This window comes from Barbus barbus, assembly GCF_936440315.1.
Source record: "Barbus barbus genome assembly, chromosome: 5".
In the NCBI taxonomy this organism is placed as follows: Eukaryota; Metazoa; Chordata; class Actinopteri; order Cypriniformes; family Cyprinidae; genus Barbus; species Barbus barbus.
This window is the reverse complement of record NC_136733.1, coordinates 24,871,911-24,889,874: the sequence shown is the minus strand read 5'-3', so window position 1 is coordinate 24,889,874 and position 17,964 is coordinate 24,871,911. Positions and strand designations below refer to the sequence as shown.

Below are 17,964 nucleotides of genomic sequence, written 5' to 3'. Positions count from 1 at the left end.
AAAAGTATTGGAACAGTAAGGCCAATTCCTTTATTTTAGCTGTAGACTGAAAACATTTGGGTTTGACATCAAAACATGAATATGAGATGAGAGATTAACATTTCACCTTTTATTTACAGGTATTTTCATCTGGATCTGATACAACTTAGAAGATAGCACCTTTTGTTTGAACCCAGCCATTTTTCATGTTGGCCTTACTGTTCCAATACTTTTGGAGGGCACTGTATATGTTGGGTCAGATTTTGGTTATATCAAATCATGACTCATCAGAATAGTGTATAACAGTGTATCTAAATAAGGTGTCTAGGTTTTACTAGTAATATCCAAATAAAATATCTGGAGACTGTGGTTTACAAAATACATGCTTCCTGTAAATAATTTTAAACCTGATGATTTTTTTGTGGGGCACATGTTTGAGATGGGTGTTTATGAGGTTTTGAGCAAAGCAGGCGAAACTATATCTTAAGCCTCTTGCCATGTCTTTGTGAAGCAACCAAACACACCTGCATAACCACATTTCTGTCAACAATTCAACACACAACCTCAGAACCAAATGACAGAGGACACATGATTCCTGTCCATTGTTGCTTCACTAGACTTGAGTCTTGACAGACTTGAGCAAAAATTTATACAGTTTTTTCTTTTTATTTTACATCCAGAAGTTTTTTTTTTAAGAGGTTCTAGATTTATCTCACTTAAAGATACGTAAAGTGTTGTGACATCCACTAAAATAAATTCAGTGTTACACAATGTTTAGAACTTCTCATGACAACCACCAGAGATAAAAAAAAAATAAAAAATTCTGACACCACACCACAATTCTGAGCAAACTTTTAGAGGATGATGTGTTCTAAATAAAATGAACTGTCACAAGTTAAATACTGCCTGTTCAAAATTAAGCTCAAAGTCAGCACTTAATGAGCAGAGAGCTCCAGTGTGACTGACAATACTGGAGTCATGTACAACTGAATGATTGAACAATTGTTCTTTCAAGTTAGGTCTAGTGTAAATCTAATGTACTTGTACAATTGACAAAGTACACGTCATTGAGCTTAATCTCATCCTTGCAACAACACAGACAGAATCATTTTTTTTTATGTTTTTGCCTTCTGTTATGTTAATTCATTTAAAGAAACTTTTATAGACTGTTGTTTTTAATTTTAAAAGTCATGTTTTCCTGTCTTAATCTAATTAACTTTTTTCTTGACAGGAATTACACAAAAGAAGAATCAGTGGTGCGAAAATATTTTCATACTTTATGACGAAACAGAAGCTGTAGCTTATTTGTGAAGAAGCTCGTTTGGGAATTTCCACTCTGGTTTCCTGTGATCTTGGCCTGAAGTATCTTTATTCTGTACTCAAATCTGAAACATGCTTCTTTACCAGACGAGGCCGTTTATCCTGCCTTGCCGTTGCATGTGTGGCCCTGTCACATTGTCTGCAAAGATTTCAGTGGTTTAGGTGATAAAGTTCAGTTTCACACCCTCATCCACAGTAGTTGCAACACACAGCCTCATGCAGCTGAGCCAAGAGTGTGCTCAGCACTTGCTCATCTTCTCTCTCTTTGCTTGACAGTAGCGTAAAGGACCGTCTCTGAGCTGACAAGTTCTGTTGCAGAGCTATTTACAGGGTTATTATTCAGAAGAACTGATGAGAAAGTAGATAAAGATATAGAAAGTTAAGTAGACAAAAGAAATATTGTGAGAAAAATGTCTCACAAAGGAGAGAGACTTTGACTGTTTGATGTCACATGTTTGATGTACAGTGTAAGCAAAACAGTTTAAACTTCTGTAATTCAACACAACTGACATAATTACCTTCACTGTCAGTGTCATGGCAGTTGAGTGATTTAAGAACAACTGATGCATAGGTTATTTCATCATTTTTTTGTCCTGAAAGAACCAAGAAACCAATAATGCAAGTTACAATTCTATTTTTTTTAATTGATGTAGTAATTAAAGCATTTCTCAAGATCACTCCATCACAAAATATCCAGACTCATTCTAGAGTAGACCACAGCAGGTGTTAGTGTATATAACAATATACAGTATATACTGAGAAATAAGATTTACCTTCACTGTCATGGCGATTGCGTGATTTAGGAACAACTGATGCATAGGTTATTTCATAATTTTCTTGTCCTGAAAGAACAAAGAAAACAATAAGGCAAGTTACAATTGTATTTGTATTTTTTAATTAATGTAATTAAAGCATTTCTCAAGATTACTCCATCACAAAATATCCAGACTCATTCTAGAGTAGACCACAGCAGGCATTAGTGTATATAACAATATACAGTATATACTGAGAAATAAGATTTACCTTCACTGTCATGGCAATTGCGTGATTTAGGAACAACCGATGCATAGGTTATTTCATCATTTTTTTGTCCTGAAAGAACAAACAATAACGTATAGTGCAATTATATATATATATTTTATTGTAGTAATTAAAGCATTTCTCGAGATTACTCCATCACAAAATTTCAGAAGGCACAGCCGGCATTAGTTTTTATAATAATATACAGTGTATACTGAGAAATAAGATTTACCATGTACATCATGGCAATTGTGTGATGTGTGGTTGACTGATGCATCGACTGTTTGTCCTTAGAACAGAGAAGATTCTTATTTGTTAATAAAGTAAAATACAGTAATCACCAAAACTATATGGGCACACTTAATCATTAATTACTCACCCTTGTGTCGTTACAAACCCGCAAGACCTTCGTTCATGTTCAGAACACAAATCAAAATGATGAACAAAAAATTACCGTGTCTAAGACTGACACAGAAGAGAAGAAATTTTTGAATAAATCTTTATTTTTGTTTTCTTTGTACACAAAAAGTATTCTTGTAGCTTCATAAAATTAAGGTTGAACCACTGATGTCACATGGACTATTTTAACAATGTCATTATTACCTTTCTGGACCTTGAACATGGTGGTTGCTTTGCTATCTGGGTCAGAAAGCTCTCGGATTTGACCAAAATTATCTTCTTACGGGTTTGGAACGACATGAGGGTGAGTAATTAATGACAGAACTTCCATTTTAAGGACTTAAGGTTCTCCTCAGCTTCAAACAGGTGTCAAAGATGTAGTTTTGGTCTGTTTCTAAAGGTTACATTTGATGTATGTGCGGTTCAGCAACAGAATGAATAAAAAAAGCTTCTGGAAGAGCAGCTCAAAGAATTCATTTATAATTGTTTTTCCCTAATGTGCTGCCTTATAAAATGCCACTTGTTTTAACAGGCTTATCAAATAACCATTCCAGTGAGACTTGCAATGATTATAGCCTACTTATAATTACTTTCACCAGCATTTATAGCTCAACATATTTATTTACATTTATACTGTTTGCTTTAACACTATAGCAGAGTGGTTAGACTCACGTTTTGTCCATGTATAGTAAACACACACAGTGATCAAACAGAGAAGAAGAAATCCTCCTCCTCCTCCTCCTGCAACTATAAGCTTCCAGTTATTGGGCAGTGAAAATTCAACAGCGGCCAGACCTGATCAAAATCATAAATTCATCCACTTCATAACACAATATCAGCTTTATACACACCGATAGTCTATTAATGTCCTTGTATAGAGTTATAATTCAACTACTCACTGATTTCTATCTCTTTATAGCCCAGAGAACAGTTGACGTCTCTGAAGAGTTCACAGCGGTAGAGACCCAGATCAGACAGCTGCACATCTCTAATCAGGATGGAGAAGTTTCCAGAGGCAGCAGCATCACGGAATGCCTCAATTCTATTGTGTCTGTTATTCCAGAAGCTTTCATGAGCATTTACTTTGATGTCTACAATGTAATCAATGGTTTCTTTAATCTGAGTCCACTCAGCACCTGAATTCATGGTCAGGTTTAATCCAGTGAGAGCTTGTTCAAAAAGGCACGGCAGCAGGATTTCAGACTGCAGCTCTGTGGTTAAATTGATTCTTGGAACAAGCTTCCCTTCATTGCACACACCATAACCTGTGTGAAAGATTGAACACAGACAAGAGCTTGATAGAGTAGAAAAAATCAAATAAGAAGTGCAATAAAAGCAGTATACAGTCGTGGTCAGAATTATTGGCACCCTTAGTAAATATGATCAAAGGCGGCTGTGAAATTTAATCTGCATTGTTAATCTTTTTGATCTTTTATTTAAAAATAATTCATAAACATCTAACCTTTCATTGGAGAATAAAAATTTTAAATGGGAGGAAATATCTTTATGAAATTAATGTTTTTCTCTAATATACATTGGCCACAATTAACGGCATCCTTTTATTCAATACTTTTTGAAACCTCCATTTGCCAGTTTAACAGCTATATATTTTCTCCTATAATGCCTGATGAGGTTAGAGAACACCTGACAAGAGATCAGAGACCATTCCTTCATCCAGAATCTCTCCAGATCCTTCAGATTCACAGCTCCATGACGGTGCTTCTTCTCTTCAGTTCACCCCACTCATTTTCTACAGGGTTCAGGTCAGAGGACTGGAATGGCCATAGCAGAAGCTTGGTTTTGTGCTCAGTGACCCATTTTTGTTTTTGATGAGGTTTGTGTTTGGAATATTGTTCGGTTGGAAGATCCAAACATGCCCCATTATACGATTTCTAACAGAGTCAGTCACTTGTTGATTTTTTTATCTGTTGGTATTTGATAGAATCCATGATACCATGTGTCTAAACAAGATGTCCAGGACCTCCAGCAGAAATATAGGCCCACAACATTAAAAATACAGCAGTATACACTCACCGGCCACTTTATTAGGTACACCTGTTCAATTGCTTGGTAATACAAATTGCTAATCAGCCAATAACATGGAAGCAACTCAATGCATTTAGGCAGATGTGGTGAAGACGACTTGCTGAAGTTCAAACCGAGCATCAGAATGGGGAAGAAAAGGGATTTAAGTGACTTTGAACGTGGAATGGTTGTTTGTGCCAGACGGGCTGGTCTGAGTATTTCAAAAACTGCTGATCTACTGGGATTTTCACACACAACCATCTCTAGGGTTTACAGAGAATGGTCCAAAAAAGAGAAAATATCCAGTGAGCGGCAGTTGTGTGGACGAAAATGCCTTGTTGATGTCAGAAAAGAATGGGCAGACTGGTTAGAGATGATAGAAAGGCAACAGTAACTCAAATAACCACTTGTTACAACCAAGGTATGGAGAATACCATCTCTGAACGCACAACACTTCGAACCCTGAAGCAGATGGGCTACAGCAGCAGAAGACCACACCAGGTGCCGCTCCTGTCAGCTAAGAACAGGAAACGGAGGATACAATTCATACAGGCTCACCAAAATTGGACAATAGAAGATTGGAAAAACGTTGCCTGGTCTGATAAGTCTTGATTTCTGCTGCGACATTCAGATGGTAGGGTCAGAATTTGGCGTAAAGAACATGATAGCATGGATCCATCCTGCCTTGTCTCAACGGTTCAGGGTGGTGGTGATGTAATGGTGTGGGGGATATTTTCTTGGCACACTTTGGGCCACTTAGTACCAATTGAGTACTGTGGTCCTTGACAGGGCTCCAAACTGCGACTAAAATGGTCGCATTTGCGACCAAAAATATTAATTTGCGAGTGAAGTTTTTGCTGAGGTCGCCACTGGCGACTATATATAATTTGCATGAAAGGACTTTTTTCCCGATTGTTTTGCGCTCATGTCACGGAGTGACTAGAGGCAGGCGGAACCTTTGTGCGGGAAGATGTTTCCCTGCCGGAACTGTACCGGTGTAACACCTGGCCGGTTCCGGTTGTCCCGTGAGTTGTGAGTAAACGGGTGATTAGATGAGGAAATGAGTGTCAGGTGTGTGATGAGAGGGTGGCGATCGGCGATTGAGACACGTAATTGAGATGTGGATTATAAAAAAGGCATGGTGGTGGGTAAGCAGGAGATAAGAGGAGGAAACCAGTGCGAGTGAGAGATCGCAAGGAGAGGAAGTGGGGCAGGGACGGCTCTTTGCAGGCTGTTGATCAGAGGAAACATTGATGCTGAAAAGGAGGACTTTGGAGACTGAAGGACGGATGTACACATGTTATCTTTTGGAACGAGCTAAGTACCATCCTACCCGTTTATATTGCTTTATAAAGCTTTGTGTTTCTCCATGGATGTGATGGTCAGATGATTGCTGGCCAGTAACTAAGTTTTCTGATGTGCTAATTTCTCCAAGCCAGTGTGCTTGTGGTCGTCCATCTCTCTCTCCCGCTGTCTTACTGCCTGCCGTTTTCCATCTTTTGTCATCTTGGGTCGACCAAATGTATTGAAGACGAGGGTTTGAAAACTAAACATCATGTTGATTTGATTCTTCCCAAGCGAATACTGTTGGCTGTTATCCATCCTCTCGATTGTCCCTGGGTTACAGCGCTATTGAAGACTGAGGCGTTTGGTCGGAGCTACGAGCAGAGGCCCTAGTTTACTGTGAGTGTGTGGATTGCAGTGTGTGTTGGACAATTACACGTGTGAAGTCTTCGAGTGCTTTATTTAATACACGAGTGTGGGGAGTAAAGTCTGCCTTTGTTCGTGCCTTTGACCTGTTGGATCGCCTCACTCGAGGGGCGGTGGGTCTCGCTAACCAGTGCTTGTGGAGTGTATTATACAGAGCTGTGAGTTATCTGCACCTTCTATCCTCTGTTTGAGTCCAGTGAAGAGCCTGCTGAAGCTGTGAGTTATACGTACCCTCCACCCTCTGTCTGAGTCCAATGAAGGGCCTGCTAAAGCTGTGAGTTATACGTACCCTCCATCCTCTGCCTGAGTCCATTGAAGAGCATGCTAAAGCCGTGAGTTATACGTGCCCTCTATCCTCTGTCTGAGTCCAGTGAAGAGCCTGCTCAAGCTGTGAGTTATACGTGCCTTCTATCCTCTGTCTGAGTTCATTGTAGAGCCTGCTCAAGCTGTGAGTTATCTGCACCTTCTATCCTCTGTCTGAGTCCAGTGAAGAGCCTGCTGAAGCTGTGAGTTATATGTACCCTCCATCCTCTGCCTGAGTCCATTGAAGAGCATGCTAAAGCTGTGAGTTATACATACCCTCTATTCTCTGTCTGAGTCCAGCAAAGAACTTGCTAAAGCTGAGAGTTACACGTACCTTCTATCCTCTGTCTGAGTCCAACCAAGAGCCTGCTAAAGCTCGAAGAACCTGCTAAAGCTGAGAGTTACACGTACCTTCTATTCTCTGTCTGAGCCCAGCAAAGAGCCTGTAAAAGCTGTGTTATACTAACCCTCCATACTTTGTCTGAGTCCAGCAAAGAACTTGCTAAAGCTGAGAGTTACATGTACCTTCTATCCTCTGTCTGAGTCCAGCAAAGAGCCTGCTAAAGCTGTGAGTTATACGAACCCCCCATTCTCTGTCTGAGTCCAACCAAGAGCCTGCTAAAGCTCAAAGAACCTGCTAAAGCTGAGAGTTACACGTACCTTTTATCCTCTGCCTGAGTCCAGCGACGAGCCTGTGAAGTTGAGTTATACGAATCCTCATCCTTTGTCTGAGTCCAGCAAAGAACCTGCTAAAACTGTGAGTTAAATGAACCCTCCATCCTCTGTTTGATTCCAGCGAAGAGCTTGGTAAAGCTGTGAGTTATACTAACCCTCTATCCTTTGTCTGAGTCCAGCGAAGAGTCTGCTAAGGCTTGGAGAACCTGATAAAGCTGTGAGTTCTACGTACTTCCCATTCTCTGGCTGAGTTATTCCTCTCTCGCTGTCTTGGCCTGCTTCGAAGAGGATTCTAGGAAGACGGAGTGGATCGAGTGCCATTTTATCTTAAAAATACTTTTAATTCAATAAAGACGAACTTTGTATCTTTTATCTGATTGTCTGGTCTGGTGGTGTTCTCTGCTAGCTCCTTGAGGTGGTACGGTTCAGAGGGGCGGTGTAGAAAGGTCCGGTCGCCTGCCCCGGCCTGTGACAGATTTGGCGTAGTCGGCAGGGTGCCACCTTGAGTTGAGCGACCAGAGACCCCCCGATGGCAGACGAAGATTTGCCGGCGGGCCGGCCTCAAGTTACGCCTATTTTTATGGGGGCTCCCTGGGCCCAGAGGTATGGGGGACCAGGTTCGGAATTGAGCTTATCAGAATGGAAGGCCCAGGTCGAGTACCTGGCGGGACTTCAGGGGCTAAGTGCCCCACAGAAGTTACAGTTCGTTCTGAATTCACTTGAAGGCGAGGCCAAGAGAGAGGTGCAGGCTGCACCTGAAGAGATTCGAGCTACGGCCCAAGCCATTTTTGATTTCTTGGCCGGGCAGTATGGCGATGCCACTCCAGTAGCTGTCCTCCGGGCTCAGTTTTTTAATTGTAAACAGGGACCCCGGCAACCTCTACGGGCCTTCGCTCTACGATTGCGGGAGCAGTTTACTAGGCTGAAGGGGAGGCGTGATCATGGTCTGGGAGGAGAGGAGACTCTGTTGCGGGACCAATTTCTCCTGGGGCTCCGGGAAGGCCCTGTTCGTCAGAGCTTGCGGGTGCAGCTCCGCCGGGACCCCGGGCTGACGTTTGAGGATTTGCGGAGAGAAGCCTTGGCTCTGGAGTTGGACCATGCGGAGACTGCGGATTCCTCCGTTTGCATGGCCGCCAGTGGAACAAGTGACCCTTCCCCTTTGGGGCTGTCCGATTGGAGGCACACCTTACGTGCTGACCTTATGAAGGATGTCCGTGAACAAATGACCGAGTTGTCCAAGACCCTTCTGGAGGAGTTCCGCCGGGAACGGCCTCCTCTGACTTTACCCCGGGAACGTTCTTACTCGGATGGGAGTCGAGACCCAGGAAGAAGCCCATTCCAGCCTGCCGGCCCTAGATTCCAGTGGGACGAACAGGGTCGCCCGATTTGTAATGGTTGTGGAGAATCTGGACATTATCGTCGCCAGTGCGGCTCTCGCCGCAGTTCACAGGGGGGTTTTTAGAGTTGCCGGCTACTGTGGGTCAAGTGGCCGGGACCCCCTTGATGGACCCTTCATCTCCTGGCTTTAGAGATAGTTTAGTCGGGCATTGCCCCCTTGTGGAGATTCAGGTGAACGGCGTTAAAGTCCGGTGTCTAGTGGACACCGGGTCCCAAGTTACTCTATTCTCCGAAAGCCTGTCTAAAGAACTGTTCAGTGCCCAATGGTTACAGGGGGCAGAGGCTCCTTGGCTTACCCTGCGAGGGGCAAATGGTTTGGACATCCCCTACATTGGATACCTGGTCACAGACTTTGAGATCCATGGGGTCACCGTGCCGCAGAAGGGGGTTGTGGTGGTTCGAGACCCTTGCTTGGGGGCGCATCGAGCCCTCTTGGGCATGAATGTCATAATGGATTGTTGGGAGGAATTGTTTCAAGCTAGGCCCACGCGAGCCGCTCCGCCAGCCGAGAAATGGGAATGGAAACGTATTGTTGCTGATTGTCGCCGGATCCACACGGCCAGTTCCCAAAGAGACCGTGAGGATACCGGCCGGGTGGCTTGTCGATATGCCCTGTCTATCCCGGCTCGGAGTGAGGCTGTTATTTGGGCCCGGTTGCCTGCTCGGGCCTATGGACCGGAGGATTGGGTCCTTGTCGAGCCCCATTGGGATTGTCAGAGCGTGGAGGTGGCTCGGGGACTGGCCATGGTCCATCGGGGCCGAGTGTCTGTGAGAGTACGGAACGTGAATCCTTATCCCGTTAACCTGTACCGCCATCAACGACTGGCCCGAGTTACTTCAGTGAGCCCCCAACAAGTGAGAGAAGGTGGGGAGGTTAGCTTCTGTCAAGTGAGCTCTACGGTGGTCGAAGTGGCCCTGAGGCGAGTGGACCAGCCTACGAGTCTTTCTGGAGAGGGGATGCCGGCTCATCTTCAGGGAGAATCCCTGCGAGGAGAGGGGCTGGAAGAGAGTCATACTCAACAGCTCCAGGATTTTCTGGCGAAATGGCAGCACGTATTTTCTACACACGATGAGGATTATGGTCGTACTGATGTTGTAAAACATCAGATTCCTACCGGTGATGCCGCACCAAGTCGGGAGCGGTATCGTCCGGTGCCGCCAACTCTCTACTCTGAGGTTCGTACCCTGTTGCGGGGGATGTTGGAGAAGGGGATTATTCGGGAGAGTAGTAGCCCTTGGGCAGCTCCTATCGTCTTGGTACGAAAGAAGACTGGAGCCTGGAGGTTCTGTGTGGACTATCGTAAATTGAACCAAGTAACTAAGAAGGACGCCTTCCCGCTACCGCGGATTGAGGACTCTCTTACCAGCCTGACTCGAGCCGCCTGGTATTCTACATTAGATCTTGCCAGCGGGTACTGGCAGGTGCAGGTGGAGGAGGGGGATCGGGAAAAGACCGCATTTACTACCCCCTTCGGGCTCTTTGAATGGGACCGGATGCCGTTCGGCCTTTGCAATGCTCCAGCCACATTCCAGCGGCTGATGCAGCGGTGTCTGGGCGGCCAGTTGGTGGACACCACGTTAGTATATCTAGATGATGTCATAGTTTATTCCCCAGACTTTGGATCCCACCTCCAGCATCTGGAACAGGTGTTTCGGGCAATGGAAAAGTACGGGCTTAAGTTACAACCAGAGAAATGTCAACTGTTCCGAAAAGAAGTGAAATTTCTGGGCCACTGTGTAGGTGCCTCTGGAGTGTCTGTGGATCCTGAAAAGGTGTCGGTCGTTCAAGGATGGGACCCACCCAAAACAGTGCGACAAGTGAGATCTTTCTTGGGCTTCGTGGGGTATTATCGGCGGTTTATTAAAAATTTTTCGAAGATCGCTAAGCCGTTAAATCAGCTCCTCGCGGGCTCAGGTCGTCCCCGTGGCCGGGGGTCTCCTCTTGTCGCTTGGGACTCCGCTTGCGATGCCGCCTTTCAGAGGCTCAAGCAAGAGCTGTTACAGGCTCCCATCCTGGCATATGCGGATTTCACCCAGCCCTTCGTCCTGTATACTGATGCCAGTAACATTGGCCTGGGAGCCGTGTTGGCCCAGCGGCAGCAGGGAATGGAGCGAGTTATAGCTTACGCAAGCCGAAGTCTTCACCCCGCCGAACGAAACGATTCTAACTACAGCTCCTTTAAAATCGAACTGCTGGCCATGAAGTGGGCCATGTGTGAAAAGTTTAAGGATTACCTGTGGGGAGCCAAGGTGTTCGTAGTAACTGATAACAATCCCCTGGTTCACTTGCGGACAGCCAAGTTGGGGGCAGTCGAACAACGGTGGGTAGCGCAACTGGCCAATTATGACTATCAACTTCAGTATCGACCGGGCCGGGAACACACTAATGCCGATGTGCTGTCCAGACTCCCGGAGGTCGAGGCCCGTGGTCCTCCGTTGGTGCCTTCTATTGGACACCAGGGGGAGCTCATGGTAGGAGCTGTGGAAGCACCTGGTTCCCATTTAGAGGAAGCCCCCGCTAGTTGGGGCTGGGATCCGCAGCGATGGAAGGAACGGCAGGAAGAGGATGTTGGTCTAGGGGCGATACGGTCCTGGTTGGTACAGGGGTTATGGCCTGAGGTGGCAGAAAGACGGGCCCAGACATGGGTAGTGAGAAAACTCCTCGGGCAGTGGGAGAGGCTCTGTCTGAGAGATGGGGTGGTTTGTCGGTCCATCCAAGACCCAGTGACGCATGACGCTGTGTGTCAGGTGGTGGTACCCGAGGGTCAGATCCAGGCCTTGTTACAAGCTTACCACACCCAGTTGGGACATCAAGGGCAGGAGAGGACGGTGTCCCTGCTGCGGAGGTATTTCTACTGGCCAGGGATGGAGACGTCCGTGAAGTCGTTCATTCGGAAATGTCAGCGTTGCACGCTCTTTAAAGCTAGACAGGAGGTGCGAGCTCCACTGGTCCCCATGCGGCCCAAGGCCCCTTTGCACATTGTGGCTATGGACTTTTTGACGTTGGGTCGACCGACGGATCGCTTCCAGAATATCCTGGTGGTAACTGACCTGTTCACGAAATATGCTTGGGCCATTCCGACTCTGGACCAGACAGCTATTACGACTGCAAACGCTCTGTGGAGGACGGTGTTCCAACCGTTTGGGTGCCCAGAGACCCTGCATTCAGATCAAGGGCCAAATTTTGAATCCAAGGTTGTCCAGGAATTGTGTCGACTTTATGGGTGTAGGAAGACTCACACCACGCCATACCATCCTCAGGGTAACGGGGGGTGTGAGCGGTTTAACCAGACCTTGCTGGGCTTACTGGGGACGCTGGACACGGACCATCAGAGTAACTGGGTTGATAGTCTTCCCGCCCTGGTACAGGCCTACAACAATAGTGTACATAGCACCACCGGGTATGCTCCAACTTACCTGATGTTTGGGAGACACGTGCGTCTACCCATGGATTTACTATTGGGAACGGCTGTGGCTGGAGAGACTGGGAGTCTGACTGATTGGGTAGGCAGACATCATCAACAACTCCACTCGGCGTATGAACAGGTCACTGACCGAATCAACGTAGCCGCTGCCAAAAACAAGCGGTTGTATGACCGGACGGCACGGGAGGCTCCGTTACTGCCCGGAGAGAGAGTTTTGGTACGGGACAATCGGCGCCAAGGGAAGGGTAAACTTAGTGACCGGTGGGAGGCCCTGCCTTATGTGGTGCAACGTCAACAACGCCCCGACCAGCCGGTTTACAGTATCCGCCCTGAGGGAACGTCGGGCCCAGAGCGGGTTTTACATCGGAACTTACTCCGCCCCTGTCCGAACTATCCGAGGCCTACAGTGGAGGTTCCAACAGTCCCTGTGGCCCCTAGGCCACCCTTAGTGGGGTGGGCAGTGGTTCCGAGGGGCCCGAACATCGAGCCAAGAGGGGTGGATCCCGCTTCACCACCGAGACGTTCCCAACGGGATAATAGGGGACAGCCCCCAGAGAGGTATGGGGATTGGGTGTCGGAACCCAGTTCTAGGGACTAGAACGGACTGGTGGGGGAGGATGTCACGGAGTGACTAGAGGCAGGCGGAACCTTTGTGCGGGAAGATGTTTCCCTGCCGGAACTGTACCGGTGTAACACCTGGCCGGTTCCGGTTGTCCCGTGAGTTGTGAGTAAACGGGTGATTAGATGAGGAAATGAGTGTCAGGTGTGTGATGAGAGGGTGGCGATCGGCGATTGAGACACGTAATTGAGATGTGGATTATAAAAAAGGCATGGTGGTGGGTAAGCAGGAGATAAGAGGAGGAAACCAGTGCGAGTGAGAGATCGCAAGGAGAGGAAGTGGGGCAGGGACGGCTCTTTGCAGGCTGTTGATCAGAGGAAACATTGATGCTGAAAAGGAGGACTTTGGAGACTGAAGGACGGATGTACACATGTTATCTTTTGGAACGAGCTAAGTACCATCCTACCCGTTTATATTGCTTTATAAAGCTTTGTGTTTCTCCATGGATGTGATGGTCAGATGATTGCTGGCCAGTAACTAAGTTTTCTGATGTGCTAATTTCTCCAAGCCAGTGTGCTTGTGGTCGTCCATCTCTCTCTCCCGCTGTCTTACTGCCTGCCGTTTTCCATCTTTTGTCATCTTGGGTCGACCAAATGTATTGAAGACGAGGGTTTGAAAACTAAACATCATGTTGATTTGATTCTTCCCAAGCGAATACTGTTGGCTGTTATCCATCCTCTCGATTGTCCCTGGGTTACAGCGCTATTGAAGACTGAGGCGTTTGGTCGGAGCTACGAGCAGAGGCCCTAGTTTACTGTGAGTGTGTGGATTGCAGTGTGTGTTGGACAATTACACGTGTGAAGTCTTCGAGTGCTTTATTTAATACACGAGTGTGGGGAGTAAAGTCTGCCTTTGTTCGTGCCTTTGACCTGTTGGATCGCCTCACTCGAGGGGCGGTGGGTCTCGCTAACCAGTGCTTGTGGAGTGTATTATACAGAGCTGTGAGTTATCTGCACCTTCTATCCTCTGTTTGAGTCCAGTGAAGAGCCTGCTGAAGCTGTGAGTTATACGTACCCTCCACCCTCTGTCTGAGTCCAATGAAGGGCCTGCTAAAGCTGTGAGTTATACGTACCCTCCATCCTCTGCCTGAGTCCATTGAAGAGCATGCTAAAGCCGTGAGTTATACGTGCCCTCTATCCTCTGTCTGAGTCCAGTGAAGAGCCTGCTCAAGCTGTGAGTTATACGTGCCTTCTATCCTCTGTCTGAGTTCATTGTAGAGCCTGCTCAAGCTGTGAGTTATCTGCACCTTCTATCCTCTGTCTGAGTCCAGTGAAGAGCCTGCTGAAGCTGTGAGTTATATGTACCCTCCATCCTCTGCCTGAGTCCATTGAAGAGCATGCTAAAGCTGTGAGTTATACATACCCTCTATTCTCTGTCTGAGTCCAGCAAAGAACTTGCTAAAGCTGAGAGTTACACGTACCTTCTATCCTCTGTCTGAGTCCAACCAAGAGCCTGCTAAAGCTCGAAGAACCTGCTAAAGCTGAGAGTTACACGTACCTTCTATTCTCTGTCTGAGCCCAGCAAAGAGCCTGTAAAAGCTGTGTTATACTAACCCTCCATACTTTGTCTGAGTCCAGCAAAGAACTTGCTAAAGCTGAGAGTTACATGTACCTTCTATCCTCTGTCTGAGTCCAGCAAAGAGCCTGCTAAAGCTGTGAGTTATACGAACCCCCCATTCTCTGTCTGAGTCCAACCAAGAGCCTGCTAAAGCTCAAAGAACCTGCTAAAGCTGAGAGTTACACGTACCTTTTATCCTCTGCCTGAGTCCAGCGACGAGCCTGTGAAGTTGAGTTATACGAATCCTCATCCTTTGTCTGAGTCCAGCAAAGAACCTGCTAAAACTGTGAGTTAAATGAACCCTCCATCCTCTGTTTGATTCCAGCGAAGAGCTTGGTAAAGCTGTGAGTTATACTAACCCTCTATCCTTTGTCTGAGTCCAGCGAAGAGTCTGCTAAGGCTTGGAGAACCTGATAAAGCTGTGAGTTCTACGTACTTCCCATTCTCTGGCTGAGTTATTCCTCTCTCGCTGTCTTGGCCTGCTTCGAAGAGGATTCTAGGAAGACGGAGTGGATCGAGTGCCATTTTATCTTAAAAATACTTTTAATTCAATAAAGACGAACTTTGTATCTTTTATCTGATTGTCTGGTCTGGTGGTGTTCTCTGCTAGCTCCTTGAGGTGGTACGGTTCAGAGGGGCGGTGTAGAAAGGTCCGGTCGCCTGCCCCGGCCTGTGACACTCACATCTTTTGTTATGTTCATGTATTAAACTTACATAAGACGATGCGCATCAAAGTTTTACTGGAAAAGAGTTTCAAACAGTCCTCGTCTCTGCCGCACACAGTCTGCTGAACGCAGTGAGAGAGACCTGAAAGTGATAATATAAACACCAGTACCCCGCGTCCACACGGTCCGTGTATGCGTCCGGGTCGCGCGAGCGGAGAGTATCGCACTTAATGCTCAGGCGCGATCTCTTTAGCACCTCAGTTAAAGCAGCAAGTGAACCCATTATATATTTCGATTTACTACTATAGTATGAAATGAACATGATCAAAAGGTAGGCAATAAGAAAGCCTATAGTACAACTTACTGAAATGTTTTATGTAAAAGATCATTCAGTGTTTCAAACTGAGGAAATGTATAAAGCTTGTAAACATTGCATTGTAATACATTTACCTCAGAATAACCACTCAGTCAGCTAGAAAAATAACTATAAAGAGGAGCGTTTTGCTATATTTATGCGCTGTTGCATATTAATATTTTTACTTATTGTGTTGTACATGATTCAACTCCTATAAAATTGCATTTTACTAATGAAGAAAAACAGACTGAATGTGTGAAAGACGTGACAACATTTATAGGATGCACTGCACTCAGTTGCCAAGTGATGCTTATGGTCCATGATATTGGTACAGATTCGGTGTAACGAACAATTCTTTGTGACTGTATATTTCAAGTTGTAAAAGACACTTAATTCACACTTTAAGTGAACCTTAGTCCCCCGCTCGACCTGATCATCTACAAGATGGATTAAAATGCTGATAAAGCCTAGAAAAGATAAGACATAAACGCATGACAAAATGATTGAAATGTTAAAATAGGGGGGAAAAATAAAATGATAATAATAAAATAAACCACTTTTATTCTGTGGCACCTAAAAAAATAATTTGGCGCCTACGTTTTTCTTTTATAGGAGCCAATGGCTCCTTACTCGATTTTTTTGTCTGGAGCCCTGCTTGAAGAGTCTTTGGCCACTCAAACTCTCCTCCTCACCGTGCATTAGGGCGATATAGACACATGTCCTCTTCCAGGTAGATTCATAACATTTTCTGTTGATTGTAAATTCTTAATTATTGCCCTGATGGTGGAAATGGGAATTTTCACTGCTCTAGCTCTTTTCTTAAAGCTACTTCACTAATTTGTGAAGCTCAATAATCTTTTGCTGCACATCAGAAATATATTCTTTGTTTTTTCTCATTGTGATGGATGATTAAGGGAATTTGGACTTTGTTTTCCCTCCTATTTATTTTTCTGTGAAACAGGAAGCCATGGCTGGATAATTTCATGTTCATAATCCCCCTGGAGTGCTCAAAATTGTAAATATGAATGGGACTATACTTCAGAGATATTTTACTCATAAGAATTTCCAGGGGTACCAATAATTGTGTCCAATGAGAATTTGAAAAAAAAAAAAAAAACATTCATAATTAGATTTCCCCCATTTTCAATTGTTTTAGTTAAATAAAAGATCAAACTGATTAATAATAATGCAGGTTTATTTTCAGACCCTTCTTTGATCATGTTTACCAAGGGTGCCAATAATTCTGACCACGACTGTAGGTTATAGTACAGATAATAAACATAAGAAATTTACTGACCTCTGCCATACACAAGAAAGCAGCAGCAGCACAATATCCACACAGCAGAAAAACGCAGTCCAAACAGCTTCATGGTCTCATCTAATCACTGAAGCTGCAACAGAAATGAAAAACAACACTGAGTTCAACAGCAGCGAGTTGAGAATTTGTTGAAGATGTCACTTCCTGAAAAAGCTGAAAAAAGTAGGCTTCTTGTAAAACCACAACAATGATTCTCAATCAGCAATTGGTTTATGGTAAACAATTTTCTTGTTTCTTTTTTTGCTTGTTTAAATAATTTAAAACAAACAGCAAAAAATGCTGGAAGAAGTTTATACATTTAACCATGGTTTCTGTTCAGACACGTGCATTTTTTGGTTTTAAATTTTCATTTCATAAAAACCACCTCATAGCAGCAGACACTGGCGTTTATCTGCTTCAGGAACTAGATGCCTTTTCATCAAAGGAACTATGATTCTGTTCTCCAGAAGAAAGTAAAACTGTCTGTCTGTCTGTCTGACTGAAGCTAAAGCACAGCTGGCTCATGCAGCAAGACAATGATCTGACAGATCAGAGTGGCAAAGAGGAATTATTCTGACAAGCTCAGGAACAAATTCTCTTCCAGCGATCCGGCTTCAGTGTGGCTAGGATTAAAGGACATCACCAACTACAAAACACCACCCCCCCCCAGCACTCTGGAGATTCAACACCTGGCAGACGACTTAAACGAGTTCTTTTGTCGTTTTGAACGATCACTCCACACCCGCCCAGAACACCCCTCCACACAACCATTCACACCTCCAGTAACCCCTCTCTCCCCCACACCTACAATTCAAATCAGCGAAGACGATGTGTGCCAGGTCTTCAGGAAGAACAAAAGAAGGAAAGCACCTGGTCCAGATGGTGTGTCACCAGCCTGCCTAAAAATCTGTGCTGAGCAGCTGGCCCCCATCTTCACACAGATCTTCAATAGATCACTGGAGCTGTGCGAAGTCCCCTCATGCTTCAAACGCTCCACCATCATCCCCGTCCCAAAGAAACACAAAATTACTGGACTTAATGACTACAGACCTGTGGCACTAACGTCTGTAGCCATGAAATCATTCGAAAGACTGGTTCTGGCTCATCTGAAGGACATCACTGGACCCTTACTGGACCCCCTGCAGTTTGCCTACAGAGCAAACAGGTCTGTGGATGATGCAGTCAACATGGGACTGCACTTCATCCTGCAGCATCTG

General features: G+C 45.3%; 1 protein-coding gene and 2 long non-coding RNA genes across 3 annotated transcripts; 2 read left to right on the top strand and 1 right to left on the bottom strand.

Moving 5' to 3' along the window:
• Positions 1-400: 400 nt before the first annotated feature.
• On the bottom strand, positions 401-16,923 carry LOC306869855 (uncharacterized protein). Its single transcript, XM_079416780.1, has 8 exons — positions 16,748-16,923; positions 3,618-3,983; positions 3,391-3,513; positions 2,552-2,608; positions 2,323-2,391; positions 2,073-2,141; positions 1,818-1,892; positions 401-1,647 (listed from the first exon to the last, which is right to left on the bottom strand). Exons 1-8 carry the CDS (start codon positions 16,818-16,820, stop codon positions 1,550-1,552), a joined length of 930 nt encoding a protein of 309 aa, XP_079272906.1. The 5' UTR covers positions 16,821-16,923; the 3' UTR covers positions 401-1,549.
• LOC306869234 lies at positions 6,595-7,803 on the top strand. The gene is made up of 2 exons (XR_013784154.1): positions 6,595-7,513; positions 7,611-7,803. It is a non-coding gene; the product is annotated as an uncharacterized lncRNA (long non-coding RNA).
• On the top strand, positions 13,798-15,006 carry LOC306869745. The gene is made up of 2 exons (XR_013784199.1): positions 13,798-14,716; positions 14,814-15,006. It is a non-coding gene; the product is annotated as an uncharacterized lncRNA (long non-coding RNA).
• Positions 16,924-17,964: the final 1,041 nt, after the last annotated feature.